Here is a 26,439-nt window from a genome sequence, read left to right on the forward strand (position 1 = left end):
TCCATCCGCCTATTGTGCGCATCCTTTAAGGCCACTCCTCCCTCCACTGGGATAGTTGTTCGCTTAGAGATGGCACAGACCAGCACATCCACTTTAGGGAAACACAAATGTTCCCTCGCTGCCGGATCCAGTGGGTACAGAGCTTCTAACGCTCATCCACCTTTAAAACTTGCTTCTGGGGCATCCTATTCTATGTCAATCAACTCCTGGATGGCTTCCAGTACTGGAAAGTAGCAAGAGGCTTTCCTTAAGCAGATCAAAATGGGATTCTTCTTCGGTTCCATAAAAGTCCATCCCAGGAACTCCCAGCATCTTCAGGGTCTGGGAAACCAGGCCGGCAATTCGTCACTATGGAAAAACCATAACATGGTCCAATATGGTTCTAAACCGGGGGATTTCCCCATCTTCCAAAGACTCTCGATCCTCTTCTTTGTCCGTGCCGACCAGGTCCCTGCCAGGGATACCCTTGGTGAGTCGAGGCATGCCTCGAGGTCTGCCGATTGGACTGGGAGAGGGAGGGTTTACCAGTTGAAGTTCCATCTGGACAGGGGCAAGTGAGGTAGCAGACTGTGCCCGTACGAAGGCTTGAAGGCCTTGAACGAATTCCACCCAAGAGAAGGCGGCCAGGTCCATGCCTAGCCCAGGAGGTGCCAGGGTAGGTGCCGCTGAATTTCCCTCTCCCATGGATGACCCAGTCCCGGAGTTATTCAGATCTGGGGTACTTCCAGTTAAGACTGTGATTGATCCATACTCTGAATGGGAGAAGCCGGGCTTAGAAAAGTCCAGGGAGGCCAACTCTCCCTGGGCTTCCTCACAGTGCTGACATATTCAAGAATCCAGGTCAGACTGCGTAGCCCTAATATGACAAGCAGCGCAAAGAGAAAGGCGCTTATGTTTCTTGGCTGCCGGAGCCACTGGCGACGGTAACTGTGTGTTCAGATGGCTCGCTCTTAAAATTTTATGTGCACAGATTTCGGGTTCCTACCCAGGCCGCTGCGAGGCTCACGCACAGCCCGTGTGCAGGCTTTACATGTATTCTGCGCCTAGTAAGTTGTAAGTTGTGCGTGTATGTAAGCACACGCCTTTATACGCACAGCGCTTTCGCAGAGCCGACACACTGCACGTACCGAAGCTTTATGGCAGGTAATACAAGCACAAAAACGCACACAAGATGGCACCGCTGTGGCCTACCACGTGGTGCCTCGCTCACCGGGGGGCCGTTCAACCTGCTCGGAAGCCCACTTCCCCTTACCCCAAAGGGATCAGGAACGTCAGTACTGCGCACGAGCAAGGAGACCGGAGGAAGTCTTACCAAAACCCCTCAGTCTCTGAATCGGGAGGAAATCAAATCTTTTTCTTTTTGTTTTAGACTTGCCTGGCCTCCGTGCTTACCAGCTGAGTATAGAGATGGTTTCTGGCTGCAGAGGGAGAGGGCTTTGGCCATCACCGCCATACTCGGCTTCCTGCACCCACTGCCTTTCAGCTACTTCAGCAGCAAAGTCCACGCCAGGAACCGGCAACCGGACCAAGGCCCACCTCCGAGGGATCTCAGAAATCACCTCAGGAATTCTCAACTGGGGAGGGACCTTTAGGTATCACCACAGGCGAGCGGGCTCAATCTTTTCTCCAATTTAAAAGTAGAATTTTTTCTTCCAAAAGGTATAGCAATCCCCATAGGGAAAGCACATCCACATCTCCTGGGAGATGGAGAGATACTGAAGGGCTGAGGTCACTGTAGGGGTTTATCCAGGGTGACGTCAGCTTTGAAATCTGACTCCGTCTCCATCTGCTGGCAGGGGAGCATAAATCCACTGGTTCTGAGACAATCTGGATACATGCTAGGAAATACATCCTTAAAAAAAGAAAGATAGTGTATCTGAATTTTAGGAAGGTATGAGAAAATTCTTCATGAGTTACTCCTTAGGAAATTTTTAAAAAGTCATGGGATAGGAAGCAATGTCCTATCAAAAAGTGGTAATTGGTAAAAAAGAAAAAAAAAATAGAAAACAGTAGGACTAAAAACTAATTTTCCTAACAAAAAAGTAAATAGTAGAATTCCCCAAGAATCTGCACTGGGCCCAGTACTGTTTAATTTGTGTGTTAATAATCTGGAAAAGGGAGCAATGAGTGATGTTATCAAATTTGCAGAGGATACCAATTATTCAAAGTATTCGTAGTTACCCTCTCCAGATCTTTTGTTGTTGTTCAAGCCCTGGTATTGCCTGGGCTCAACTACTGTTAACATTTACCATGATTTGTCTGGAATACAGCTGCGTCAGCTAGTGCAGAATGCTGCCGCCAGAGTCATTTCTGAGTTGCTATTTTATTCCCCTATCTCCCCTGTTTTAAACAAACTGCATTGGTTGCCAATTGTCTGTCATTTAACATTTAAGTTAGCAACATTAATATTTTAGTCTACTCATGGGATAGCTTCATTGGAGGATAAGATGATACTGATGGTTGCCATTACACGTCAGGTTAGGTTGAGCGATACTAAAGCCCACATTTTCTCATCTGCTGAGCCAGTTTTGTGGAACTCGCTCCTAGTAGAGCTACAGCTCAAATCTACTTAATGTTTAGGCCCCTCCTCTGCCAAAAGGCCTTCTAGTAATTATAGGAAAATTGGGTCTTACCTGCTAATTTTCATTCCTGTAGTACCCCAGATCAGTCCAGACCAGTGGGTTATGCACTCCCACCAGCAGATGGAGGCAGAGAACAAAACTTTGAGGCACTGCCATATACCAAATATGCCACCTGCAGCTCCTCAGTATTGATCAATATCCAAGCCAAGATTTGAAACCAATATACCCCCAACTTAGGAAAACAGAAAAAACCCCGGGGAGTGGATTCCTCTGAATGGGAAAAAAACCCAGCTCCGTACCGCTAACTCATGAGAACAACTCGACTTAAAACAGTTAAAATTTATAAACTCTGTATATACAGCAGCTAAACACCAGGCAAATCGATCTTTTGGCAGTCTTAGTAGGGCGGGCCTCTGGACTGATCTGTGGTATTACAAGAATGAAAATTAGCAGGTAAGAGCCAGTTTTCCTTTCCTGCACATACCCAGATCAGTGGGATGTACCAAAGCTACTCTAGACCGGGTGGGAACCCAAAAGACCCACTCTCAGGACGCTTTTACCAAAACACCCACACATCCAAACGGTAATGCTTGGTGAAAGTCTATAAGGAGGATCAAACCGCGGCCCCCAGATACTCCAAGGACTGAGACAGGGACAGATGACTTCAATCTGTTGATCACCCAGCCTAGGAATGCAAAACTTGTATCACCCAGTGCACGGACCGGGTACAGGTCTCCTCAGACTTCGTCCTGATCAGACAATCGTCGAGGTACGGGTGAACTGCCGCCACTACCACCGTGATGGTGGTAGTGGCGGCAGTGGAGCCATGGCGAGACCAAAGGGGAGAGCCCGGAACTGGAAATGCTGGCCCAGAATCTTGAACCTCAAGAACCTCTGGTGATTATTCCAAATCGGGATATGCAGGTAAGCCTCGGTGAGATCCAATGATGCAAGAAATTCCCCTTTGCAGACTGCAGCGATGACAGTTTGCCACGTTTTCGAATAGAAACTCTGCGCTCGCAAGCTAAAGTTTACCTGCTGCAGGTCCAATATGGGATGGAAGGTGCCCTCCTTCTTTGGAACCACAAAGTACATGGAGTACCTTCCCTGCCCTTGTTTTTCCAGTGGAACCTTGAGAATAGCCTCCAGGCTTAACAACCTTCGCAGAGTGCCTTCCACCGCTTCCTGTTAGTTTCAGGAAGTGCAGTGCGACTCCAGGAAGGCATCCTTGAGATGGTGAGAAAATTCTAAAGCACACCCATACCTTATCACCTCCAGTACCCAACAGTCAGAGGGGATTTTGGCCCACTCCTCATAAAACCGGGACAATCTTCCCCCGACCGCCACCAATGAGGAGTGGGTGGGACTGATCTCATTGGGCTGGTTTGCTGGCCCCGGCCTCCTGGCCAGAGCCACCTTTGGCAGATCTAGTGGATCCCCAAAAGGACTGCGAGTGACCAGAGGTCTGTTTCGAGCCGGAGGAAGAGACCCCTCTCCTGTACTGAAATCTCCGAGACTCCCTATAGCGGGGATGAGAAGTGAAGGACTTCTTAAAAGGCTTTTTGTCTTCAGGCAACTTGTTGGTTTCCCCTAGGGACTTCATCAGCTGGGCCAGATCCTCTCTGAAGAGAAGTTTCCCTCTGAAAGGAAGATTGCATAACTGGGATTTGGAAGAGGCGTCCACGGCCCAGTTGCGGAGCCAAAGACGACGAGCCGCCACTGCCAAAACCATGCTCCGGGCTGCAGTGCGGACTAAATCATATAAGGGATCCGCCACATAAGCCACCCCAGCCTCAGGGTGGGCTGCCTGGGTAGGGGTCAGGGTCCCCAACAAAGCAAGATCCTGAGGCTTCTGAATCCAATATAAGCAGGCGCGCTGCATCGTGCTCACACAGGCAGCCATGTAAAGACTCAAAGAAGAAACCTCAAACAGGCGTTTGAGCTGGATCTTTTATTTTATTTATTTAGTGCTTTTTTATACCGACATTCATGATACAGATCATATATCGGTTTACAAGGAACAAGGGGGAAATAACGTTAAACATAAAGATAGCGAAAGTTACAATAAAACAGGGATACTTGAACTGGGAAAAAGAGGAGCCAGTGGTGGAGGAAACTCTGAACTAAACAATATTAATACAACAATATTTACAATAGCAGTAATGGGGTGCATTGACTAGAAGGCCTTGGATTGTGACTGTAGCTGGGGAGGTCCCAGATTAAGGGAAGGCTTGTTGAAATAGCCAAGTCTTGAGTTTTTTTCTGATCATCAGTAGACAGGGTTCTTGTCTGAGGTCAGGGGGCATAGCATTCCAAATGGTTGGCGCCGCTGTCAAGAAGGCTCGCTCTTTAGCAATTTGAGGTCCTGCACATCCTTCAGGGCGGCAGCTCCCACCAACCAAAATAGTGGTCTTCTTAGTGACCGCCAAAACCGCAGCATCCACCTTAGGTGTCTTCAGACACTCCAAGTGCTCTTCCAACACAGGATACAGCTTCACCAAAGCCTGACCAACCTTCAGACCCGCACCAGGGAAATTCTATTCCCAACTTCTGGTTCTTCTTCAGAATAGGGAAAGCGCTGGGCGGACCCTGGAGGCCATCCAAAACCGGGTTGACACCCTCACTATCTAAATCCTCCAGGGTTAACTTCAACCCCAATTCCTCCAAAACCTAGGGAATAAGGGGGCGCAGCTCTTCCATCTTGAACAAGTGGACAACACACGGGTCGCCCCCCCAAGTACCCATGTCCACCAGGGTCTGGTTGTCTCTGCCCGTGTCCAGGTCAGAGGACAGGGCCTCATCAGGATCCGCATTGGGGGAAGAAGCCTCCTCACAAGGCGGGTCATCTGAAACCTGTGGATCCCCTCTGTCCTGCCCAGGATGGGAGCCCGAGAGTTGCCATGACGTCGAGGCTGCTTGGAAGAGCCCAAACTTCTCCTGAGGTTTCCTTTCTGTGGAGCTCCTGGTTAAAAAAGCCGTGTGCATCAGGAGAATAAACTCAGGGGAAAACCACCTGGTCCCCCCCGGCATATCGGTGCTGCTGGAGTCAAAAGCTGTGCAGTCCTCACCCCCCAGCTCAGGTTCCCACCCCGCAGGGGAGAACAGGGGGGGGATGGGGGTCATCCAGGAGTTCCGGTCTGGCTGCCGGATGGGAGGGAGTCAAAGACCTTCCCTTAGACCCCATCCCCGAAGCTGGCTGACGACGACTTCCAGGCCTTATGCTCTTTAAGGGAGGTGCCCTCCCACCTCAATGCACAAGTTGTGGACAAGGAGAGGGGAGGGGACTCAACATGGTGGACCATGTGCCAAAGGCCTTGCAGGCCTCCACACATGGCTTTTCTGCCATTAACGCAGCTGACAGGAAGCCCAGAGCCTCCAGGCCCGGGAGCTCATGGTGTTGCGCTGATCATGCGGGAAAAATAGCAACGATCAAAAATGGCCCTCGCACCAAAAATAGCACGGACCCACCGAGCAAACGTGCGGGAGGAAGTGGCAGCCCAAAAAAAAACACAACGGCGCTCACACAGAAATTCCTCTCCAGGGAAGGAAACACTGAAGCTCCCAGAAAATCGCTGCTAGAGTCCTCCCCCCCCGCCGCCGCCCCTTCACCTGTACCCGAAGGGCCTGACTGTGCCAACACTTCTGCTAAGCGATTTTCCCAGCAATGCCGCTGAGCTCTGAGAGAGGCAAGAAATAAGTCCTCACTTTTTTTTTTTTTTTTTAACTTAATGAAACAAGAAGAGAGAAACACTCCCCCCCGCAAAAGGGGTACTTCCCTGAGCTAGCGGCAGGCGGGAGACTTCAGGACAGATGAGGGAACCAGTCCCCTGGCTATCAGGGGTCACCAACCCCTGTTCGCCCTCTTCTACCCGAGGGATGGCCCGAGAAAAGGAGCCCGGCACCTCAGGAAGCAAAGTCCAGTTCTAAAGACAACTCCTACAGAGCTGCAGGCATGCACCACCACCATCTCTCCTGAGGAGCTGCAGGTGGCACATTTGGTATATAGCAGTGCCTCAAAGTTTTGTTCTCGGCCTCCATCTGCTGGTGGGAGTGCATAACCCACTGGTCTGGACATGTCCAGGAAAGGCTGGTTTTATCAGATTCTACTCTGTTGGGCTGCTGTGCTTTGTTCTTTCATGCATATTATATGTATTTTAATTCTGCAATGTTGGTAATGCTATGTATTTTATTTATGCTTTATCTTCTTATGGATGTTTTTGGTCATTACCCGCCATGAACATTATTAAAATCAGCAGAATATAAATATTTAAAACATGAGCAGACTGTGAGGAATTACAAGAGAACTTGGTGAAACTGGGCATCTAAATGGCAGATGAAATTTAACAGGAACAAGGGCAGAACTGTACACATAGGGAAAAAATCTTAACTACATGGACACAATGCTGGGTTGTATACTATGCATTACCACTCAGGAAAAGAACCCCAGAATCATTGTGCCAATACACTGAACACCCTAGGCTTAGTGAGCAACACCAGCAAAAATTATAGGAAAATTAGTTTACCTGATAATTTTCGTTCCTGTAGTACAACGGATCAGTCTAGGCTCCTGGGTTTTGCCCCCCTCTAGCAGATGGAAACAGAAGTTTTCAAAATAAAACTATGCCTTATATAGGATGGTGCCACCTACAGTCCGGCAGTATTACGCAATGTCAAAGCAGAATGGCTCTCAAAAACCACCATAACTATGTACAATAACCCTTCAACAAGAAAAAGAAATAACCGGTTCACTTAACCCTCCTAGGAACTAAACCTATAGAACCACTTGAGGACGCTCAATCCAATTTCTGCAGATCTGAAAACAAATCAATCAATAACTGAGCGGACACTCCCTTACTTCCATGCGTGAAAAGCAGGCACCACCTTCGGAAGAAAGGAAGGAATCATCCGCAAAGACACACCAGAATCCGAAATTCTCAGAAACAGCTCCCTACAGGATAGAGCCTGGAGCTCCGATACCCTGCGAGCAGATGTGATAGAGTTAAGGAAAATCACCTTTAACGTGAGATCCTTTATTGTAGCCGTTTTCAGAGGCTCAAAGGGCACCGTACACAGAGCTGAGAGAACCAAGTTCAGATTCCAAGAATGACAAGGGTGCCTGATCGGGGGACGTAAATGCTTTGCCCTCTTTAGGAAAGGAGCCACATCGGGGTGAGCAGCCAACGCCACGCCTTGAATGGAACCACGCAAACAACCAAGAACTGCCACCTGAACCCTCAGGGAACTACACGATAAGATCTTGGCAAGTCCGGATTGTAAGAAACCTAAAATATCCGACACTGAAGGCAGAGTATGAACAATCACCCAGTCCACGCTCCAGGATTCAAAGATTCTCCATACGCGCACATATGCGAGGTTGGTGGATGTCTTGTGCGACGGAAAAGTGTTGCCACCACAGCATGCGAATACCCTTTGCTCCTCAGGTGGTGCCTCTCAAAAGCCATGCCGCTAGATAAAAGCGATCGACCTCTTCCAAACACACGGGCCCTTGATGGAGAAGGTCCGGGAGCAGTGGCAACCGCAGGGGACCCACCACTGCCAGATTGACCAGGTCCGCAAACCAAGGCCATCTCGGCCATTCTGGAGCTACGAGGATGACTTCTGCTGGGTGTATTCTCCACTCTCCTGAGCACTTTGCCTACCAGCGGCCAAGGAGGGAAGACGTACAGCAGCACGCCAGTCGGCCAGGGCAGCACCAGGGCATCTATCCCTTCTGCTCCTGTTTCTCTGCAGTGACTGAAGAAGCGAGAGCCTTGGCATTCTGAAACGTTGCCATGAGATCCATACGGGGTACACCCCACGTGTCGCATATGAGCTGCAAAGCTTCGTCTGCTGAGGTGGTGCTGACTGAGAAAGTGCGCCTGAATGTTGTCGACTCCTGCTATGTGAGACGCTGCAATACTTACTAAATGCTTCTCCGCCCAGCTGATCAGCTGCCGGGCTTCCGTGGCCACTGGCTGGCTCTTGGTTCCCCCTTGACGATTGATATAAGCCACCGTGGTCGCATTGTCAGTAAGAATTCTGACTGACTTCCCCTGGAGAGGGCGAAACACTTGCAATGCCAACCACACTGCCCTGCTTTCCAGACGATTGCTCGAACACTGAGATTCTTCCTGGGACCATTGTCCCTGCACAGACTTCCTCAGGCAAACCGCTCCCCAACCGGAGAAGCTGGCGTCCGTGGTCACCACTGTCCATTCGGGCACCTCCAGGGGAACTCCTTGGGATAAGTTGTCCGAGAGATAAGCCACCAATCGAGACTAGAATGCGCCGTATCCGTAAGAGGGACAGGTAAATGAAACTGTTCGGAGACTGGATTCCAACGCAAAAGCAACGCTGACTGTAAAGGACGCATATGAACAAAGGCCCAGAGCACCAGCTCCAGGGTGGAAGTCATGGAGCCAAGAACCCGCAAATAATCCCACACTCTGGGGAGACGGTTGGCCAATAAGTCCAGCACTTGTCCTTGTAGCTTGACAATTCAGTCCGCGGTAAGGAACACTCTCCCCTGTTGAGTGTCGAATAAAGCTCCCAAAAACTCCAGAGACTGGGTGGGCACCAATCGGCTCTTGGCTAAGTTGATCACCCAGCCCAGTGATCGCAGGAGTTGAAGCACTTTGCGACTTGCCAACCGGCCGAGCAACTCAGACTTTGCCGGAATTAGCCAGTCGTCCAGATATGGATGCACCAGGAACCCCTCTCTGCGCAGATGAGCCGCCACCACAACCATTACCTGGGTAAACAGTCTAGGCACGGTGGCAAGACCGAAGGGCAAAGCTCGAAACTGAAAATGGCGACCCATCACCAAGAACCTCAGAAACATCTGGTGGTCAGCCTGAATGCCTATGTGAAGATACACTTCCATTAGGTCCAGTGACCCCTGAAACTCTCCTTTTCTTACTGAGGCAATGACTGACCTTAACGTCTCCATGCGAAAACGTGGCACCCTGAGGCAGCGGTTTACGCCCTTCAAATCCAGAATGGGTCAGAAGGACCTCTTTTTTTGGGGGACTACGAAGTAAATGGAATAACGCCCTTTTTGCTGCTCCGCCTAAGGAACCAGGGTGATGGCGCAGAGTTGCAGAAGGCATTACAAGGTATCTTGTACTGCCTGTCGTTTCTCTTTGTACAGGATGGGGAGACCAGAAACCTCTCCGGAAGGCAGTGTGCAAAATCTAAAGCATAGCCTTGATTTATCACAGTAAGGACCCACTAGTCAGATGTCACCTTGACCCATTCCTCCTAAAACAGGGACAATCTGTCCCTGACAGCTGGATCCGAGGAATGGGTCAGCGTCCCTTCATTGGGAAGACTTGGCCCCAGATGCGGACTGGTTAGCCCCGGTTCTGCCAAAGCGTCAGCCACGAAAGGGTTGAGACCAGGACTGTTGGCGACCGGACGCTTGCCGAAAGGAAGAAGCTGGAGCTCTGGGCGGACAAAATCTCCGATTCTCTCTGAATCGAGACCGTGAAGAAAAGGAGCCCCTTGACTTGGGCCTATCCTCTGGCAGTCTGTGAACCTAGTTCTCCCCCAAGGATTGAATCATATCCTCAAGGTCCTTGCCAAAAAGCAATTTACCCTTGAAAGGCAACAACCCCAGCTGAGCCTTGGAGGAAATATCGACCGACCAGTTTCTTAACCACATGAGCAGACGAGCCAAGACTGCCGATACCATGGATCTGGCTGAAGTCCGTAACAGATCATAAAGTGTATCTGCACTATAAGCGATCGAAGCTTCCAGACACCCTGCTTGCTGTGCTTCTTCATCGGAAAGACCAGCATTAGCCTGTAACTGCTGAGCCCAGTGAAGGCCCACTCGTAAGGCAAAATTGCTGCACATAGCTGCCCGCACTCCCAGTGCCAAAACTTCAAAAATTTTCTTGAGCTGCAGCTCCAACTTTCTATTCTGCAGGTCCTTCAGGACTGTAGTACCCGTAACCGGGATTGTCTTTTTGGTGACTGCAGTCACCGCTGCGTCCACCATGGGCACCCGCAGTATGTCACAATTGCTTCCTCCGGAAGAGGATATAGCTTATCCATAGCCTTGCTAACTTTCAATCCCAGATCCGGGGTATCCCACTCTCTATATAGCAAGTCCGTGGCAGAAAAATGAAAAGGAAAAGAAGTAGCCGGGCCCCTCAGAGCCAACAACACTGGGTCCATGGCCCTTAGCCTGGAGTCCTCTGGCGGCCCATCTATGCCTAGCTCTCAGAGTATGGCAGGGATAAGCGGAGTCAACTCCTCCCTCCTAAACAGACAGACTACCTTAGGGTCATCTCCTTCCACAATGCGAGAGCCTCGTGCTGGATCCTGTGGATGTTGATCAAGGTCTGTATCCACCCCCATCGGAAGCTTGCCCTGCGGGTCCTGGTCCCCTGAGTCCGTATCCTGACCCGTGGAATCAGTATCGGTCTGATGAACCCCTGTACGCAAAGGGCGCTTAGCTTTGGAGGACCCAGAGACTCCCTTAGACTTAGACCGCTTTCGAGAGAGACAAGATCACTAGAGGAAGTTTTACCCCCAGCCTGCAGCTTCCCTTCCCTCCCTGGCTTTAAAAGCCTTATGGAGAAATAAAATAAACTCCAAGGAGAAGGAGGGAGAGGAGGAGGAGTCAGAAGCCCCCTCGGGGTTATCCTCCATTGCAGGTGAGAGAGGCTGTAAAAGTTCGCTCCCTTCAGGAAACCCTGGCTGAGGAGAGAGAGGAGGCGGGAGAATCGCCTCCCCGATAGCTGCACGAGTCGCTGATCTAAAAGACTCCAAATGGCCTCCATTCCCGCACTCAATGGGAACGGATCTGCCTCAGCTGATCTCAGTGCAGCTAACACTGAAGGAGCTCGGGCAGGCTTGCCTTTTATTTTTGCGGGCCCGGAGGATCCCTCCCCGCCCCGGGAAGACACACTGAGCACAGCTCCTCCCGAGAAAGACACATGCGGGTCGAGCCACATGCACGGCACGCAGACGAGCGCGGCATCGTGCAGCGGGCATGAGAAAACTAGAATTCAATGCTGTAAAAAATAGAAAAATAATTGCGGTCCGCCCAAGCGCCGAGTCAGGAAGGGAAGACAGAGCAGCAGCACCGGTGTCACTGACAGGAAATGAAAGAAAATCAAAATTTTTTTGTTTTAAAGACTTGCCCTGCAATGGTCCACGGTCCTGATCCGGCGGGGTGGAGTGATCCGGGCTCCCCGGTGTTGCACCCAGAGCTGCTAGCTTGGAACAAGAGGGCCCTCGACCCTGTAATGCAGCTGCCTCAACAACCAGAGGGGGATGGTCCCCTCAGGACCTTACAAACCCCACCTGGGAGGCTCAGGACAGAAACTGCTTTTTTTTTCAAAATAAAAAAAGTTTTATAGACCGAAAACTCTAAAACTCACAGAACTCACTACTCTAACTCCAATGAGCAATCAGCACAGACTGTAGGCCTTGCACCTCCACCATCTGCTGGAGACAGAGAAATACTGTCGGACTGTAGGTGGCACCATCCTATTTAAGGCGGAGTTTTGTTTTGAAAACTTCTCTGTCTCCATCTGCTAGAGGGGGGGCAAAACCCAGGAGTCTGGACTGATCTGGGTACGTACAGGGAATATGAATTAGACAAAGGAATAGAAAATAAAACTAAGAATTTCATAATGCTTGGGAATATATGGTGTAAACAAATCTTTGCACTGAACTGCACACACATTCTATTTAAAAAAAAAAAAAAGAAAAATAGGACTAGAAAACATACAGAGACGGGTAACAAATTATAAAGGAGCTGGAATGACTCCCCTGTGAAGAGAAGTTATACAGGTCAGGGCTTTTCAGCTAGGAGAAGAGATAGAAGGAATACGATAGAAGTTTATAAAACCATAAATGGTGTGGAACAGGTTAATTGGGGATGATTATTTACTCTTTCAAATAGTACTAAGGAATGCTCCATGAAACAGACAGCAGATTTAAAACAAACTGAAGAAGTATTTTGGGTTTTTCTCTCTCCTAGTCAATCAATGTATAAGCCTGTGTGGAATTTGTGATCAAAGTTAAAAACATAGCTGGGTGTAAAAAAGGTCAGACAAGTTTCTGGAAGACAGGTGGAGAGGGGATCGCTACCTTTCATTTGTGGGTGTGAGCAACAGAACAGGGGTGTCCCTATTAGGACCTGCCAGGTATTTCCATGCGAGCCACACTGGCCAGTGTCAAGGGGACCAGAAGCTGGCCTCCATGGCCTGACCCAGACGGGCACTGTATTCTTAAATAAAGTATAAGGCAGTAGTGCTGTTAGATGAGGAGTTTCTTCCCCTGCCCCTCATATAAAGGAGGGAGAGAAGGAAGCTATTCTTTCAGAACTAAAATTAACAAGCGGTACAAACACATTTACAAATCAGTCTAGCTGCGTGATTGGGGGAAAGGCCCTCACTATACTCTGTCACAAGCATTGCAAGTGCTGGTAAGGGAATGGAATACCCTCTGCATCCCCCAAATATCTCTTGCATTTGCTTCCAATCACTGCAAGCAGATGTAACCTTTATAGAAGAGATCCCAGCTCCCGAGCCCTTTCCAGAACGGATCCTCCCATCAGCCGCAGGCCCCAGCTCAGCACGCACCTGCCAGAGCTCCATGCTGATGGCGCTGTCCAGTTGCACCAGCCTGGTCTCCAAGTGCATAGACTGGCTCTCGGGATTGTTCAGGTTGATAGCCGTGCTCTGGTTGTGATGGCGCTGAATCTGCCCCAGATGCATCCTCAGGTTGTCGCAGAGCTTGCGGAACTCCGCCTTGCGGGTATACAGTAAGCAGAATTTAAATGCTGTGGGCAGGAAAACAAAAGTGCCAGTCACTTATTCTGCACTTTAAGAGAAACTCAGACTGACTGTTCTGGACTAATCACAGTTACGATAACAAAAGGAAAAGGAACAGTTCTGCCACAGAGAAAGGAAAATTGGTTCTTACTTGATAATTTTCATTCCTGTAGAGCCACAGATCAGTCTAGACTGCTGGATTTTGCCTCCCCTTCCAGCAGATGGAGACAGAGTTTCGCTGGCACTGCCATATAACTTAGTGTGCCACCTGCAGTCCCTCAATGTTGACCTGTACCCAAGCCAAGATATTACTGAACATAAACAACCTCACATAACATGTCCCCCTGAACAAGCAGTAGTATGTGGAACCCCATTATGGGAATGATCCTTTCCAACCTTAACAGAAGAAACCAAATGAAACCTGTGCAGTCAGTCTATTTACAATAACAGATCAAGCGGACTCTCCAGTCCTCCCCACATCAACTGGGCGGGGCTCTGGACTGATCTGTGGTAAACAGGAATGAAAATTAGCAGGTAAGAACCAGTTTTCCTTTCCCTGTACATACCCGGATCAGTCCAGACGCCTGAGATGAACCCAAGCTTCCCTAACCGGGGTGGGACTGTGAGAGTCCCTCTCGAAGCACACCAAAGCCCATGGCATCTGGAGCCTGAACATCCAAACAATTTCTGGCAAAAGTGTGCAACGACTCCAAGAAGCCTCCCTACAGTGGCAAATCTTGATACTCAGCCCAGAATGCCATTTGCGACTGCGTAGAGTGAGATCTTAACCCCTCAGAAATAGGGCAACCCTGACAGATGTACGCAGAACCTATTGATTCTATCAACCACCAAGCTATGGTGGACTTTGAAGCCTTATGTCCCTTTTTGTGGAACTCCATAGCACAAAGATGATCTGAGAGTCGAAAGGTATTAGTGACTGAGATACCGTAAGAAGGCTCATTTCACATTAAAGAGCCGCAATTCTCTTGCATGAGGTGCCGCCAAGTCCAGATTTGGGAAGGCCAGAAGCTCTACCAATACCAGCTTTAGAAGAAAGGAAGGAATCATACACACAGACTCCAGAATCCGAAATACTCCGAAAAGGATCCCTACATGACAGAACCTGTGGTTCCGAAATACTCCTAATGGAAAAATGGCCACCAAAAACACAACCTTTAAGGTAAGATCCTTTATAATGGCCCTCCAAAGTGGTTCGAATGGAGCCGTACACATCCCCTTGAGAGCCAAGTTAAGGCTCCGGGAGAGGGGGGGGGGGGGGGGGGGACGGGACGGGGACGGACACATCTTCCGCAAAATGCTTTGCCCCACAGGAAAAATGCACCATATCTGGATGAGTAGCTAGGGCTGCTCCCTGCACCTTGCCTCTAAGACAGCCCAGTGCTGCTACCTGGACTCTAAGGGATTTAAAGGCAAACCCCTTCGCCAATCCCCATTGTAAAAAGGTCAAAATGTGTGCCACAGACACTCGAGTAGGTTCAACCACCTGCTCTGCGCACCAAGATTCAAAAACTCTCCACACCCTCACATATTCTAAGGATGTTGAGGTCTTCCTAGCTTGCAGGAAAGTGTAAATGACATCATCGAAATATCCTTTGCACCTCAAGTCGTTTCCTTTCAAAAGCCAAGCCGTGAGACAGAAGCGAGCTGTCTGATCTGAAAATATGGGACCTTTGTGCAGAAGGTTCAGAAGATAGGCAAGACACAGCGGCCTGTCCACCTCTAGATTGATCAAATCCCCAAATCATGGCCGTTTTGATACATTTGTTTATATTCTTGATACATATGCAATATTCTCTCATTCCCTAGCTGCTCTGACCTAAATTCAACCCATTGTACTTTACCATACATTATTTCTGTACCATTTAACTGCGATACAGTTATTTCTGTAACTAATAGGTAACTTTCTCCTTAGTTATGTTGTAAGCAACCTTATAAGTAATTTTAGTGCTGTGTACATAGGTTCCCGTATATTTATTCTCATCTTTTAGTTCCTCATATATCTCTGTTCCTGGTATTGTATATATTTTATTTCATGTTATCTGTCAATCGCCACTTAAGCGTAGTTCCTCGTTTAATGTAAACCGGATGTGATATCCCCAATGAATGTCAGTATATAAAACCGTTAAATAAATAAATAGCCCCTTAACGGCCATTGGAGCACTAAGGCATCGACCCCTTCCGCTCCACATTCTCTTCTGTGACTGAAGCAGCATGGAGCCTCGGCATTCCTTTGAGTTGCCATCAAGTCAACGTGGGGCATGCCCCACTTGCGATGGATAAGCTGCACTGCTTCCTCCAAAAGCTCCCACTCCACGGGACCCAGCTTGCAACAACTGAGAAAATCTGCTTGCACATTGTCAATCCCAGTCATGTGAGAAGCTGCCAATAATTCCAGATGACGCGCTGCCTAGCTTAACATCTGGGCATCCTCCGATTCTTCTGAGACCCTCACTTGAGCTTCATCCTTGTCACCCAGAAGCTCCGACAGAGGACTCCCATCCTTCGCTGAGCACTCGTCTTCCAAAACCCCCGAGGCCCACTGCCCCCACACTGAAGTACCCAGGCATCATTACTCCCCCTCTATGATTTCCTGGGCTGAGGACTCTGTGAGAGGGCCGGCTTACCAGCTGGTCCTTTCCAAGCAAGCAAGGTCTTGCGCCTTAACAGCACAAACTCCTAGGCACTTTCAGAGGCTTCTCGGGCACCATCCCAATCCTGAAGGGCAGGAAGTAACTCGGGGGGGGGGGGGCAGACTTCCTCTTCTCCAATGTCTCCCCCCAATGTGGGAAACTACTCCAAAATGGCCATCATTCCCATGCTGCAGGGGAGTGACCTCACTAGCTCCCGCCCTCCCCTCTGCAGACACGGACGAAGCCCCATACTGCCTTATCAAGGTAAATTCCACTGCCAGTTTCTTGTGCTGGGAGTGGAAAGATGACATCAATATGTCACGAGGGACGCTGCAAAACTCCAGAGCATATCCTTCTCATATGATATCCAATACCTAGTACCTATTTGTCCAACGTGATCTCAACCCACCACTGATAGAAGAGGGATAGTCGACCCCCTATCTCCTTGTCCCATGGATGTGTCAGCAAAACTTCATTGGTAAGTTCAGGCCAAACCTGAACCAGCCCCTCTTTTTGGTTGTAGGCTCCGAAAGGACGGAGACCTTTCTGAGGGGCAAGATGTCTAAAATGACAAGTTTGTATAGGGCCGAAAACTTGGGAGAACCTGGTCTCATAGGCAAGGAGTGCTTCGGCCTCTCTCTCTTATCTTCCGGTAGCTGCAGCACTAAAGATTCACCCCACTTACTGGCTAACTTTTCCAATTCACTTCCGAATAGGAGGGATCCCTTAAAGGGCATCTTTGTGATGTTTGCCTTAGAGGTCGCGTCCACTAACCAATTTCGCAACCATAGCTGTCTTCTGGCTGCCTCCACTGAGGCCACTCCTCTGGCCGAGGTACGAACTAGGTTAGAGCGCCGTGGTGGCGGGCTCCATCACTTCTCTGGAATGCGCCCCTAAGCTATCTGCCTCTCTTAAGAGAAGCAGGCATGAGCGAGCCACCAGAGCACAACAGGAAGCAATCTGTAGTGTCATTGCTGTTGCGTCAAAGGCTTGCTTAAGGTTGGACTACAACACCTATCATGTGCACCCTTCAAGGCCGCTCCTCCCTCCACTGGGATAGTTGTTCGCTTTGAAACAGCACAGACCAGGGCGTGGGGAAACACAGGCGTTCTCTGGTCATCAGGTCCAGAGGGTACAGGGCCTCCAATGTCTGACCTCCTTTAAAACTGGCTTCCGGGGCATCCCATTCCAGATCAATCAACTCCTAGATGTCTTCCAGCATTGGAAAATATCAAGAGGCTTTCCATACACACACCAGGATGGGATTCTTCTTTGGTTCCATCATCAGGTCTGTGCAGGAAACTCCCAGAGTCTTTATAGTCTGGGAGACAAGTGCCGGCAATTCATCTCTATAGAAAAACTGTAACATGGTCCAGTATGGCTCCACGCCTGGAGGGATTTCCCCTTCTTCCAACGAGTCTGCATCCCCTTTGTCATCCGTGGTGTCTGGGACCCTGTCAGGGATACCCTTGGTGAGGCATGACCCGAGGCATGCTGATAGGGCTGGGAGGACATGGCCTTTCCAGCTGGGGCTTGGTCCAGACAGGGGCAGGAGAGACAGACTGCTGTACGAAGGCTTGAAAGACCCTGAAAGAATTCCACCCAAGAAAAGGCTGCCGGGTCCACACCTAGCTCAGGAGGAACAGGGGTAGGTGCCGCTAAACTGCCCTCTCCCGAGGCGGATGCAGCCCCAAGATTGCTCAAATCCGGGGTGCTCCCTGATAAGGTCGTGGCTGACCCATCTTCTGACTGGGAGGGACCGGGCTTGGAGAAGAAGTTCTGGAAGTCCAGTCCTCCCTGGGCTTCCTCACAGTGCTGACAGGAAGGATTCTAGGTCTGACTGTGTAGCCCTAACATGGCAGGCAGCACAAAGAGTAGCGCTTGTGCTTGTTTGCAACTGGAGCCATAGTTAACGGTAACTTGTGTGTTCAGCCAGCTAGTGCTTGGACTCTAGTGTGCACAGGTCCGCCCCGATGCGCAAAAGTAGAAGCTCCCTTAAGCGTCTGGTTGTATGCAAGTGTATGCGTGCAGGTACATGCGCTGGGATGCGCGCACACATACGTGGGCGATAGGCACACGGCAGGGAAGACCCGCACTGAGCATCCGACGATCTATAGGGGAAAATGGCGCCACACAAAATCGCGCGCAAGATGGGGCTGCCGCAGCCTGTCACATGGAGTGCCCACCAAGCCTGAAGTGGGACTTAGCCCATCAGAGGGCCGCTCAACCCGCTCGGAAACCCCCTTCCCTTGCCCCAACAGGATCAGGAACGTCGCCGGTACGAAGTGCCGAGCAAGAGACCAGAGGAAAGACTTACCGAAGCCCTTCCATGTCTCTGAATCAGAGGAGGAGTCCTTCTACTTACCTGGGTTGAGCACTTACAGGCAGAGTACAGAGACAATCTCCAGCTGCAGGGGGGAAGAGGGCTTTGGCTGTCACCGCCACGCTTGGCTACCTACATCCGCTGCCTTTCAACTGCTTCAGCAGCAAGTGCACGCCAGAAAACCTGACCAAGGCTCACCTGAGGGGATCCTGGAAATCACCGCAGGAGAGCGGGGCTCGATCTTTCTCCAATTTAAAGGTAAATTTTCATCTAACGAGTACTGCAATCCCGCTAAACCACCAATGCTGGTGTAGGGAAAGCACATCCACATCTGCTAGGAGAAGGAGAGATACTGAAGGGCTGAGGTCACTGCAGGAATGTATCTAAGCTGACGTTAGCTTTGAAACCTGACTCCGTCTCCATCTGCTGGCAGGGGAGCATAACCCATTGGTCCTGAGTCCATCTGGCTACACGCTAGGAAAGGAACCACTTTTTTCTCGCTATTATACAGCACTCAAGACAGCCTGAGGAACAGACAGGCCGGTAGCCTCTGCCACGGTACCTTGCTGAGCGATGTCATGGTAGAGACGCTCCACTTTCGAGTTGTTACGCAAAAGGTCCAAGCACTGCCTGTAAGATTCCCACAGAAACTTAACCCAGGGCGTGAGCAGCAGTCGGTCTGTACGATCCTGAGTATCTTCTCCACTCACAGCACTTAGAAGAACACTGCAAGCAAGGAGAAAGTAGTATGAATACCTTCTTATAAACATCTAGGGGGGGGGGGGGGTTACAGTCTAAAATCTTCAAGAAAGCATGGGATACACATAGAGGATCCCTAGTGGCAAGAAAATTATAAGGGAACTGTGCAGCTTTCACTGAGCAAGCACTGCAGCCAAAGACACCATGATATGGCTGAACTGTACTTCATGGATGTCACAGGGAAACCTTCAATTTGCACCGGTTGCAATAGGACTCGGGATTGGGTTCCATGTGGGAATTTGATTTGCTCTTGGTAAAAGCATATAAGAGTCACTGCTGAGCAGACTTCTGGTCTTTATCTGCCATCACTTACTATGATACTATAATAAAATGGTGCATGATAGAGGGAAAGAGAAACACAGAGAAAGAGCCAAGTTCCTTAACAAGGTCCTCCTGGTGTGGAGTTGCCTCTTCATCTTCCATGGGAAATTGCATAAACACAAAAGCCATGCACCTACTGCTGATGCATCACAGAATCAAAAAATTGCAAAGATCGAGACAATCACCTTTCGCTATTAGGAACTGTACGACTTAAACTTCAAAATTAGCTCAAAGCAGTACAATAATCCTTGCACCAATTATCAGGCTGCAGCTCTAAATCTGTGCACCTTACCTTTCTGGAGTCTGAATATTATCCAGATCTTCTATATCCAGCACCATCTGCTGGGATGACTCTTTGGCAGATTCGGTTTTCTCCTCAGCCAGCTTCAAATAAGCACGGACTACATCCTCCAAGGACTTGATATTCACCTAAACGAAAAGCACAGAAGATAAAGCAGCTTCATGTCATTCAATCAACAGAAAGGGAAAGGGAAGGCTGAAAAAAAATCACACAAGGGAAAAATAGTTTAACACAATGTAAAGGTTACTTTAAAAGGTTCTGCACTGGCTAAGGTTTCTATTCATGTGGAAGCAGGCTGTAACACCACACAAACAATTGGCAGACAGGAGCAGGAAATCTTACAGGCTGAAGACATGTTTAAGGACTTCTGGAACAGCTCAGATGTATGAAATGCGGTTTAAAGATGTTTCTACGCTGTAGGATCTCTCCCAGAAGCATAAAATCCTAAGTGAACATTCACAAAACAGGGAGAGGTAACCTTACGTGTGCTCCTTAAAACATTTTGGAGGACAATTTTCCAAATCGCGCAGGCAGGTGAAACGTTCACAGGTACTTTTGCTTGTTCTCAAAGAACTCAAGTACTTTCCCTTTGAAAGTCACCCAAGGAAAAAGCATCCATGGAGATCTGCCCCGGATATTTTTTTTGGAGGGGGGATATAATGCCAGCGAAAATGCCAGACAATTTGGAAAACGCAAAACTTCACATTGGTACCTCCTGTGGCCTAACCACACCCCAGGAACAGCTCTACAATAATGCAGGTAAAGCTACGGGTCTGGACGACTGGTACACATGCTTCTGCCCACAAACAGGAGGGTCATTTACCCAGGTAAATGGCTTTTCAAAAAGCATCCTCTAAATGGAGAGCCAGAATCTCACAGCAGCGAATATTCTTTTCTGTTCTAGCATCTCCTGTCTGAGAACCCCCCTGACCCTGGGGAAGCAGTTAATAAGCAGATAACCCTTACCTGCTGGCAGATGTTCTTGTACTGATATAACCCTTCCTTTGCCAGGTGGCTCTTGCGGAGGTCCACACAGAGCTCCAGGTATTTCAGCATAATAGGCTCGTGAATTTTCTGCCATGTTCGATGCTTTTTACTCTTGATCACGTCGTACAAAACGTCGAGAGCAGGCTGCTTCTTGCCAACCTCAAGGAACTCTGTGAGCAAACACTGTGATTAGAACTAAGCAGAGAGACTGGCAGAAGTCATGAACTCTATCTAAAGATGCGTTATTCCCTTCCTACTCACCCCAGGAGAAAAGATTAAATCCATGCAAAATCCAATTTGCTGTAGAGCACCCCCCCAAGCTGCAGCAGGAAGCTTAAGGATGCTATCATTATTCGAACTTTCTTTGTGACCTGCCTGGCATTTCCTCTCTGTGCACTTATGCATTTCAATAAAACCAGAAGGAAAATTGTTCATAGGAATGAAAGAAAAATATTCTTAGACCAGGGACAGAGGGGACGTACTCTCATTGAATTAGGCCGAGTGTGAATGGGCCTGAGCATCAGAGTACTTTCAAAATTCTGCACTGAAACACTACACGGTTTCAAAAATTCCAATTCAACTTGTTTCACGTTTTGTTGTGTATGTGAACCGACTTCCCCCCCCCCCTTACCAACACCACGCTCAGCTTCCCTAGCCCGTCATGACTCTGCAGCTGCAGAAAGAGCCACAAAGTCCAGCCGATCCCATTGAATTGCCCCTGCACTCCAGGCGTCAGCATGCGCAGCAGCAGCTCTCCCATCCCCTGCCTATCGGAAGTACCTCAAATTGTGCCCACTTTCCCACTGCCGGCCACAACGGTGGCTCAAAATGCAAGCAGCCCTGGGCAGCAGAGAGGGGAGGGCACAGCTTGAGGAACTGCACTACCACTCTTCCTCCCAAGTGCAAACCAGAATGCAAGGTAAGTGGCGAGGTGGAGAGACCAGAGAGAAGAACAAGAGTGTGAATGAGGGGATCGAGCAAGTGGGCAATTGAGTGAATAAGGAGGCAAAACTGAGGAAAATGGTGTTAAGCAAAACAGCAATAAAGTTACTGGGGGGGGGGAGAAGAGAGAGGGGGGCAAGAACGAATGACAGGATCAGAGAAGGGACAATGAGTGAGAGGATGAGGGCAAAAGAGCAATCGAGGGAATTTGGAGGTGCTGTGATGTGTACGGGTGGATGTGCAAGATGTCCGTGCTGACAGGAAGGGGATGTGTGGCAATCCATCACTCCTTCTCCCAACCCTGGATATCGTCTTGGTCCTCCCCCATCCTGATGCTCTCTCCCTCTGTTCCTTAAACATTTCTCTTCTCTGAGATTCCCTTACATTACCCAGATCCATTCCTTTTTCTCTCTCCTTCCTCCCTTCCCAGCACCATCAGAGAAATGCCAGAAAATTATTTCACTCTATAAAAATTAAAATGCAATCTGCCATATAACAGAAGCAAAGTTTTGCAATTCTTAACAAAGAATCTGCCCTTAACCTGCTGCAGGAAACCAGGGGCTCTCTCCATACTCCAGACCTTTCAGGTTCAAAAATGTTTGAGGTGACCAAGCATACATCTCCAGTAAACAAAACTGAATAACTGGACAAGCTTACTCCTCCCTGAATCGGTACTTAAGGGAAGCACTTTTGGCAGTAATTACAGCTGTGAAGCTGTTGGGCTAGGTCTTCAACTTTACCTTCCTAAATTTGTCAGTATTACACCATTCTTCTTCGCAAAACCGTATAAGCTCTAACAAGCAATCTTCAAGTCAAGCCAGAGATTTTGGTTTGGGCTGAGGTCAGGGCTCCTGTTGGGGTGTGCACGTCGGACCGCAGTCATGCTGAAAGGTGAAATTCCATCCCAGTTCCAGCTTTCTTACACAGGGCCACAGGCTTCCCTCAACAACTTTTCTCCAGTCGTTGTCCTTTCTGGCCCCAGCATCCCCATAAGCTGCTTCTTCCACCACCACGCTTGTCAGTAGGGATGAGCGATGTGCTGTGCTTAAGCACAATATAACACTTTGCACTGAGGCTAGAAAGTTCTATTTTAGCTTTCTTAGTCTACAAAACGTTTTGCTGCATGGCTACAGTATCTTGAGTGGTCCTTTACAGATTTCAAATGGGTTCCAAGATAGGCTCTCGAGTAATGGCATCGTCCTCGTCATCCTACCATACAAGCAACTTCGAAAAAAGGGATACACCAGTATCTAATTATACAATACAAGAAACTGGCTGGTGCAAAGAACAGTTGCTATTTATAAATAGTTGACAATTTAATCCTTATTAGTAATTTTATATCAGAGAGGAAAATACCTCAGCACTGGTACCGACTGAGTTTGTACCGTCGGATTTTTTTTTTAAAACCAGAAAGTGCAATCACGGGTCATAAAAACCTCTTTCATTATTCAAAAAACTTAATTTTTTTTCTTTTCTTTAAAAGATACTTTGAAAACTGATTCCTATATTTTGTATTGGTGTGGATATATATATATATATATATATATATATATATATATATATATATATATACACACACACACACATACACACATACACACGTGTGTCAACTTTCCATTATAGCTCAAAAATAGAACCAGGCAACTTATAATTTGCGAGCAACAAAATTGTCCAATAGAAACACTTATCTTATACGATTTCTTGTTGAACTTTTCACCAGTGTTTCAGAAAACTCTACTTGTTATGGCTTTTGATGAGCACTACACGTCAGCTGCTATTGAGACACTTGTTCTGGAAAACCTTCCTTGTTATAACTTTTGATGAGCACTGTATCAGCTGCTATTAGGACACTGATGTTGTCAACGTTTCACAAATGCTGCGTCAGGTTGACAATCCTAAAATGATAATTTTTCCAATAAATTTCAATATAAGGAGGCATTTTGTTTCATCATTGCCATAATCATCTTGTACTTACTTAGGTTTTCTCATCATGTCTCTTCTAAAAATTCCATCGGACTGTTATAACTCTGGCAAAGGCAAAATTATATAAACCGTATTCAGCCACTCATATTGTGTCACGTCATTGTGTTTCAGCGTGCACATATGTTGTCTATCATTGCTGATTTTAGACACGCTACTGACGTTCCAAATCACAATAAACTATTCCACTCTATTTTACTATTCATGCCATGTGGTTCCTCCGTTTTAGGTCTAAAAATCCACTGTTGCTCTCTAAAAAAAAAAAAAAAAATAAGAGCCGCCCACGATCACCACCTCATTTGCTTGGCTTTACCATATCCAACACAAACCATTTAAGCTCTGAAAAAGCATGATTAAATTCAATACAATGTGCAAACTAGTGGTGCATTTTCTTTTTTATTTATAATGCAACTTCTATGTTCACAAATGCGTTGTTTAAATGCTCTAGAGGTCTGGCCGACGTACATACGGGGACAGGGGCAGAATATGGCATAGACTACAAAAGTTGAGGCACAAGTAGTTAAATTCTTCAATAAATATTTATATCCGGTTTTTTGGACAAATACATTCTTTAATCTGTAAAGTCTGATTACAGATGGAACAATGTCCACATTTGTAATGGCCTCTAATATCTATATTGTGTGTTAATGTGCTCTGTTTGGATTCCTTATCTTGTAACATTGCTGGACATATTTCTTTCAAATTCCTATTCCTCAAGAAAGCCATCCTGAAGTCTAGATCCTCAAAACCTTCTATCATCTGAATTATCGGCCAACAAGAACGTATAATTTTAACAATTAGTTGAATATCTTGTGACACAAGCAGCAATGTTATCTTTATTGGATCTATCTGTGGTTTGTAATAATGTTTCCCTATCTTGATATAATGCTCTTTTGAAACCTTCTTTGATACATTTTTTGGGATATCCTCTTGATATGAATTGTTGTTTAAGCTCTTCTGCTTTAGGAAATTGATCTTTTCTGTACAATTCCGTCGGTATCTGAAGAACTGAGAAACAGGAAGGCAATTTTTAAGGGCTATGGATGTGCACTCAAATAATGGAGGAATGTGTTCTTATCCATTGCTTTTTTATATATGCTGGTAGCTAGCCTTCCTTCATCCGTTTTACTGACAATTAAATCAAGAAATGGAATTCTCAGTCAAAATTCATGGTGAATTTAATGTTTTCGTCACATATATTAATCCAATTCCAAAACTGGACAAGTTCATTTTCAGAACCTCCTCAGATCAAAAATGTCATTGATGTACCATTTATAGAAAATTTTCTTCTCTATAAATGGAGAGTATTTTAACCAATGTTCTTCAAAGTCCATTATATGATGATTGGCTATACTGGGAGCCATCGTTGCCCCCATCGCCATGCCTGATATTTGCTGGAAATACATATCCTGAAATTTTAAAAAGTTTTTGGTCAGTGCTATAGTTGCCAGCTTAAGTATGAAATCAGTTGGCACTCTATGTGGTCATTCTCGGCTGTTCAAAAATTTTTAAGAACTTGTAAAGCAGCTTCTTAGGGGATAGAAGTATATAGGGATTGGATATCCATCGTGACTAAACAATACGCGGATATGTCTGTATCTATGGAGTCAAGCATGATTATGAAATGTGAAGTGTCCACCGATCAAAACATCATTAAGCAAAAGAGCTTTCTCCACAGCCAGACCTAAGCTTTGGAACTCTCCTCCTCCAGACCTCAAGCTAATACAATGCCCATCCACCTTTTAAAAAAAGACTCAAGACCTGGTTGTTCAACCAAGCCTTCTCCTAACTCAAAATCCTACTAGATTTCACACCAGTGATCTTAGTCTTTGGTAACTCCTTAAGAGAATCACTCGCCCTTTTTACCTGATGTAGTTAAATCGTGATACCCTACTATTAACTTGCTGATCTTTACTCCTTCTGGCTTCACTGGTCTCCTTACCTATCTGATTTTGCTGTTAAACCCAGTTCGTTATATCCAAGTTCGATCATCCTGTTTATTGTAAGACACTCATGTCATGGTTATTGTTGTAATGTAAACCGACTTGATTGGTAACTCTGTTACCCGAATATCGGTATATAAAAATGCTAAATAAATAAATAAAGTTGTACCTTGTTGTACATAATCTCTGAGATGGCAGTCTACATATAGTGACAAGGGTTCTAAAGCTGAATCATTTGAAGAGATGATTGAATCAACCCCCCGGTAGACCAAACTCTTGAGAACCTTGGGCAATATATATATGGTTGGAGTTCTTGGAAATTTAGGATTCAGGAATTGATGTTTTTTATTTGTCAGATAGCCTTGCTCCTTGGCAAAAATCACTTAGAGAATAGCCACTGCCATTAGCAATGGTTACATGGAATAGACTTAGTTTTTGGGTACTTGCCAGGTTCTTATGGCCTGGATTGACCACTGCTGGAAACAGGATGCTGGGCTTGATGGACCCTTGGTCTGACCCAGTATGGCATTTTCTTATGTTCTTATGTTTTCACTGTTTTCAGGATAGAATTAGTCGTATCATTTTTCAACTTCAAATATGTCATATCTTGTAGCAGTGTTTCTATTTCCTTATTATCTTTTCTGTTCATCACGACATGGATCCGCCTTGGCCAATAATTCAGACGATAGAAGGTTTTGAGGACCTAGACTTCAGGATGGCTTTCTTGAGGAATAGGAATTTGAAAGAAATATGTCTAGCAATGTTACAAGATAAGGAATCCATTAACATTAACACACAATATAGATATTGGAGGCCATTACAAACGTGGACATTCTTCCATCTGTAATCAGATTTTA

General features: G+C 47.3%; 1 protein-coding gene across 3 annotated transcripts in view; it reads right to left on the minus strand.

The window, feature by feature from the left end:
- EIF3A (eukaryotic translation initiation factor 3 subunit A) overlaps window positions 1–26,439 on the minus strand; it is a 197,926-nt gene that overhangs the window by 157,301 nt on the left and 14,186 nt on the right. For all 3 annotated transcript variants that reach the window (XM_029610506.1, XM_029610505.1, XM_029610504.1), the window contains exons 2-5: window positions 20,697–20,887; window positions 19,722–19,858; window positions 18,912–19,075; window positions 13,184–13,383 (exon numbers count right to left, since the gene is read on the minus strand). In XM_029610506.1, coding sequence (XP_029466366.1) covers window positions 13,184–13,383; window positions 18,912–19,075; window positions 19,722–19,858; window positions 20,697–20,887 — 692 coding nt within the window. The remainder of the gene's footprint in view (window positions 1–13,183; window positions 13,384–18,911; window positions 19,076–19,721; window positions 19,859–20,696; window positions 20,888–26,439) is intronic.

The sequence above is a fragment of the Rhinatrema bivittatum genome, chromosome 7 (assembly GCF_901001135.1).
Source record: "Rhinatrema bivittatum chromosome 7, aRhiBiv1.1, whole genome shotgun sequence".
Classification (NCBI taxonomy): Eukaryota; Metazoa; Chordata; class Amphibia; order Gymnophiona; family Rhinatrematidae; genus Rhinatrema; species Rhinatrema bivittatum.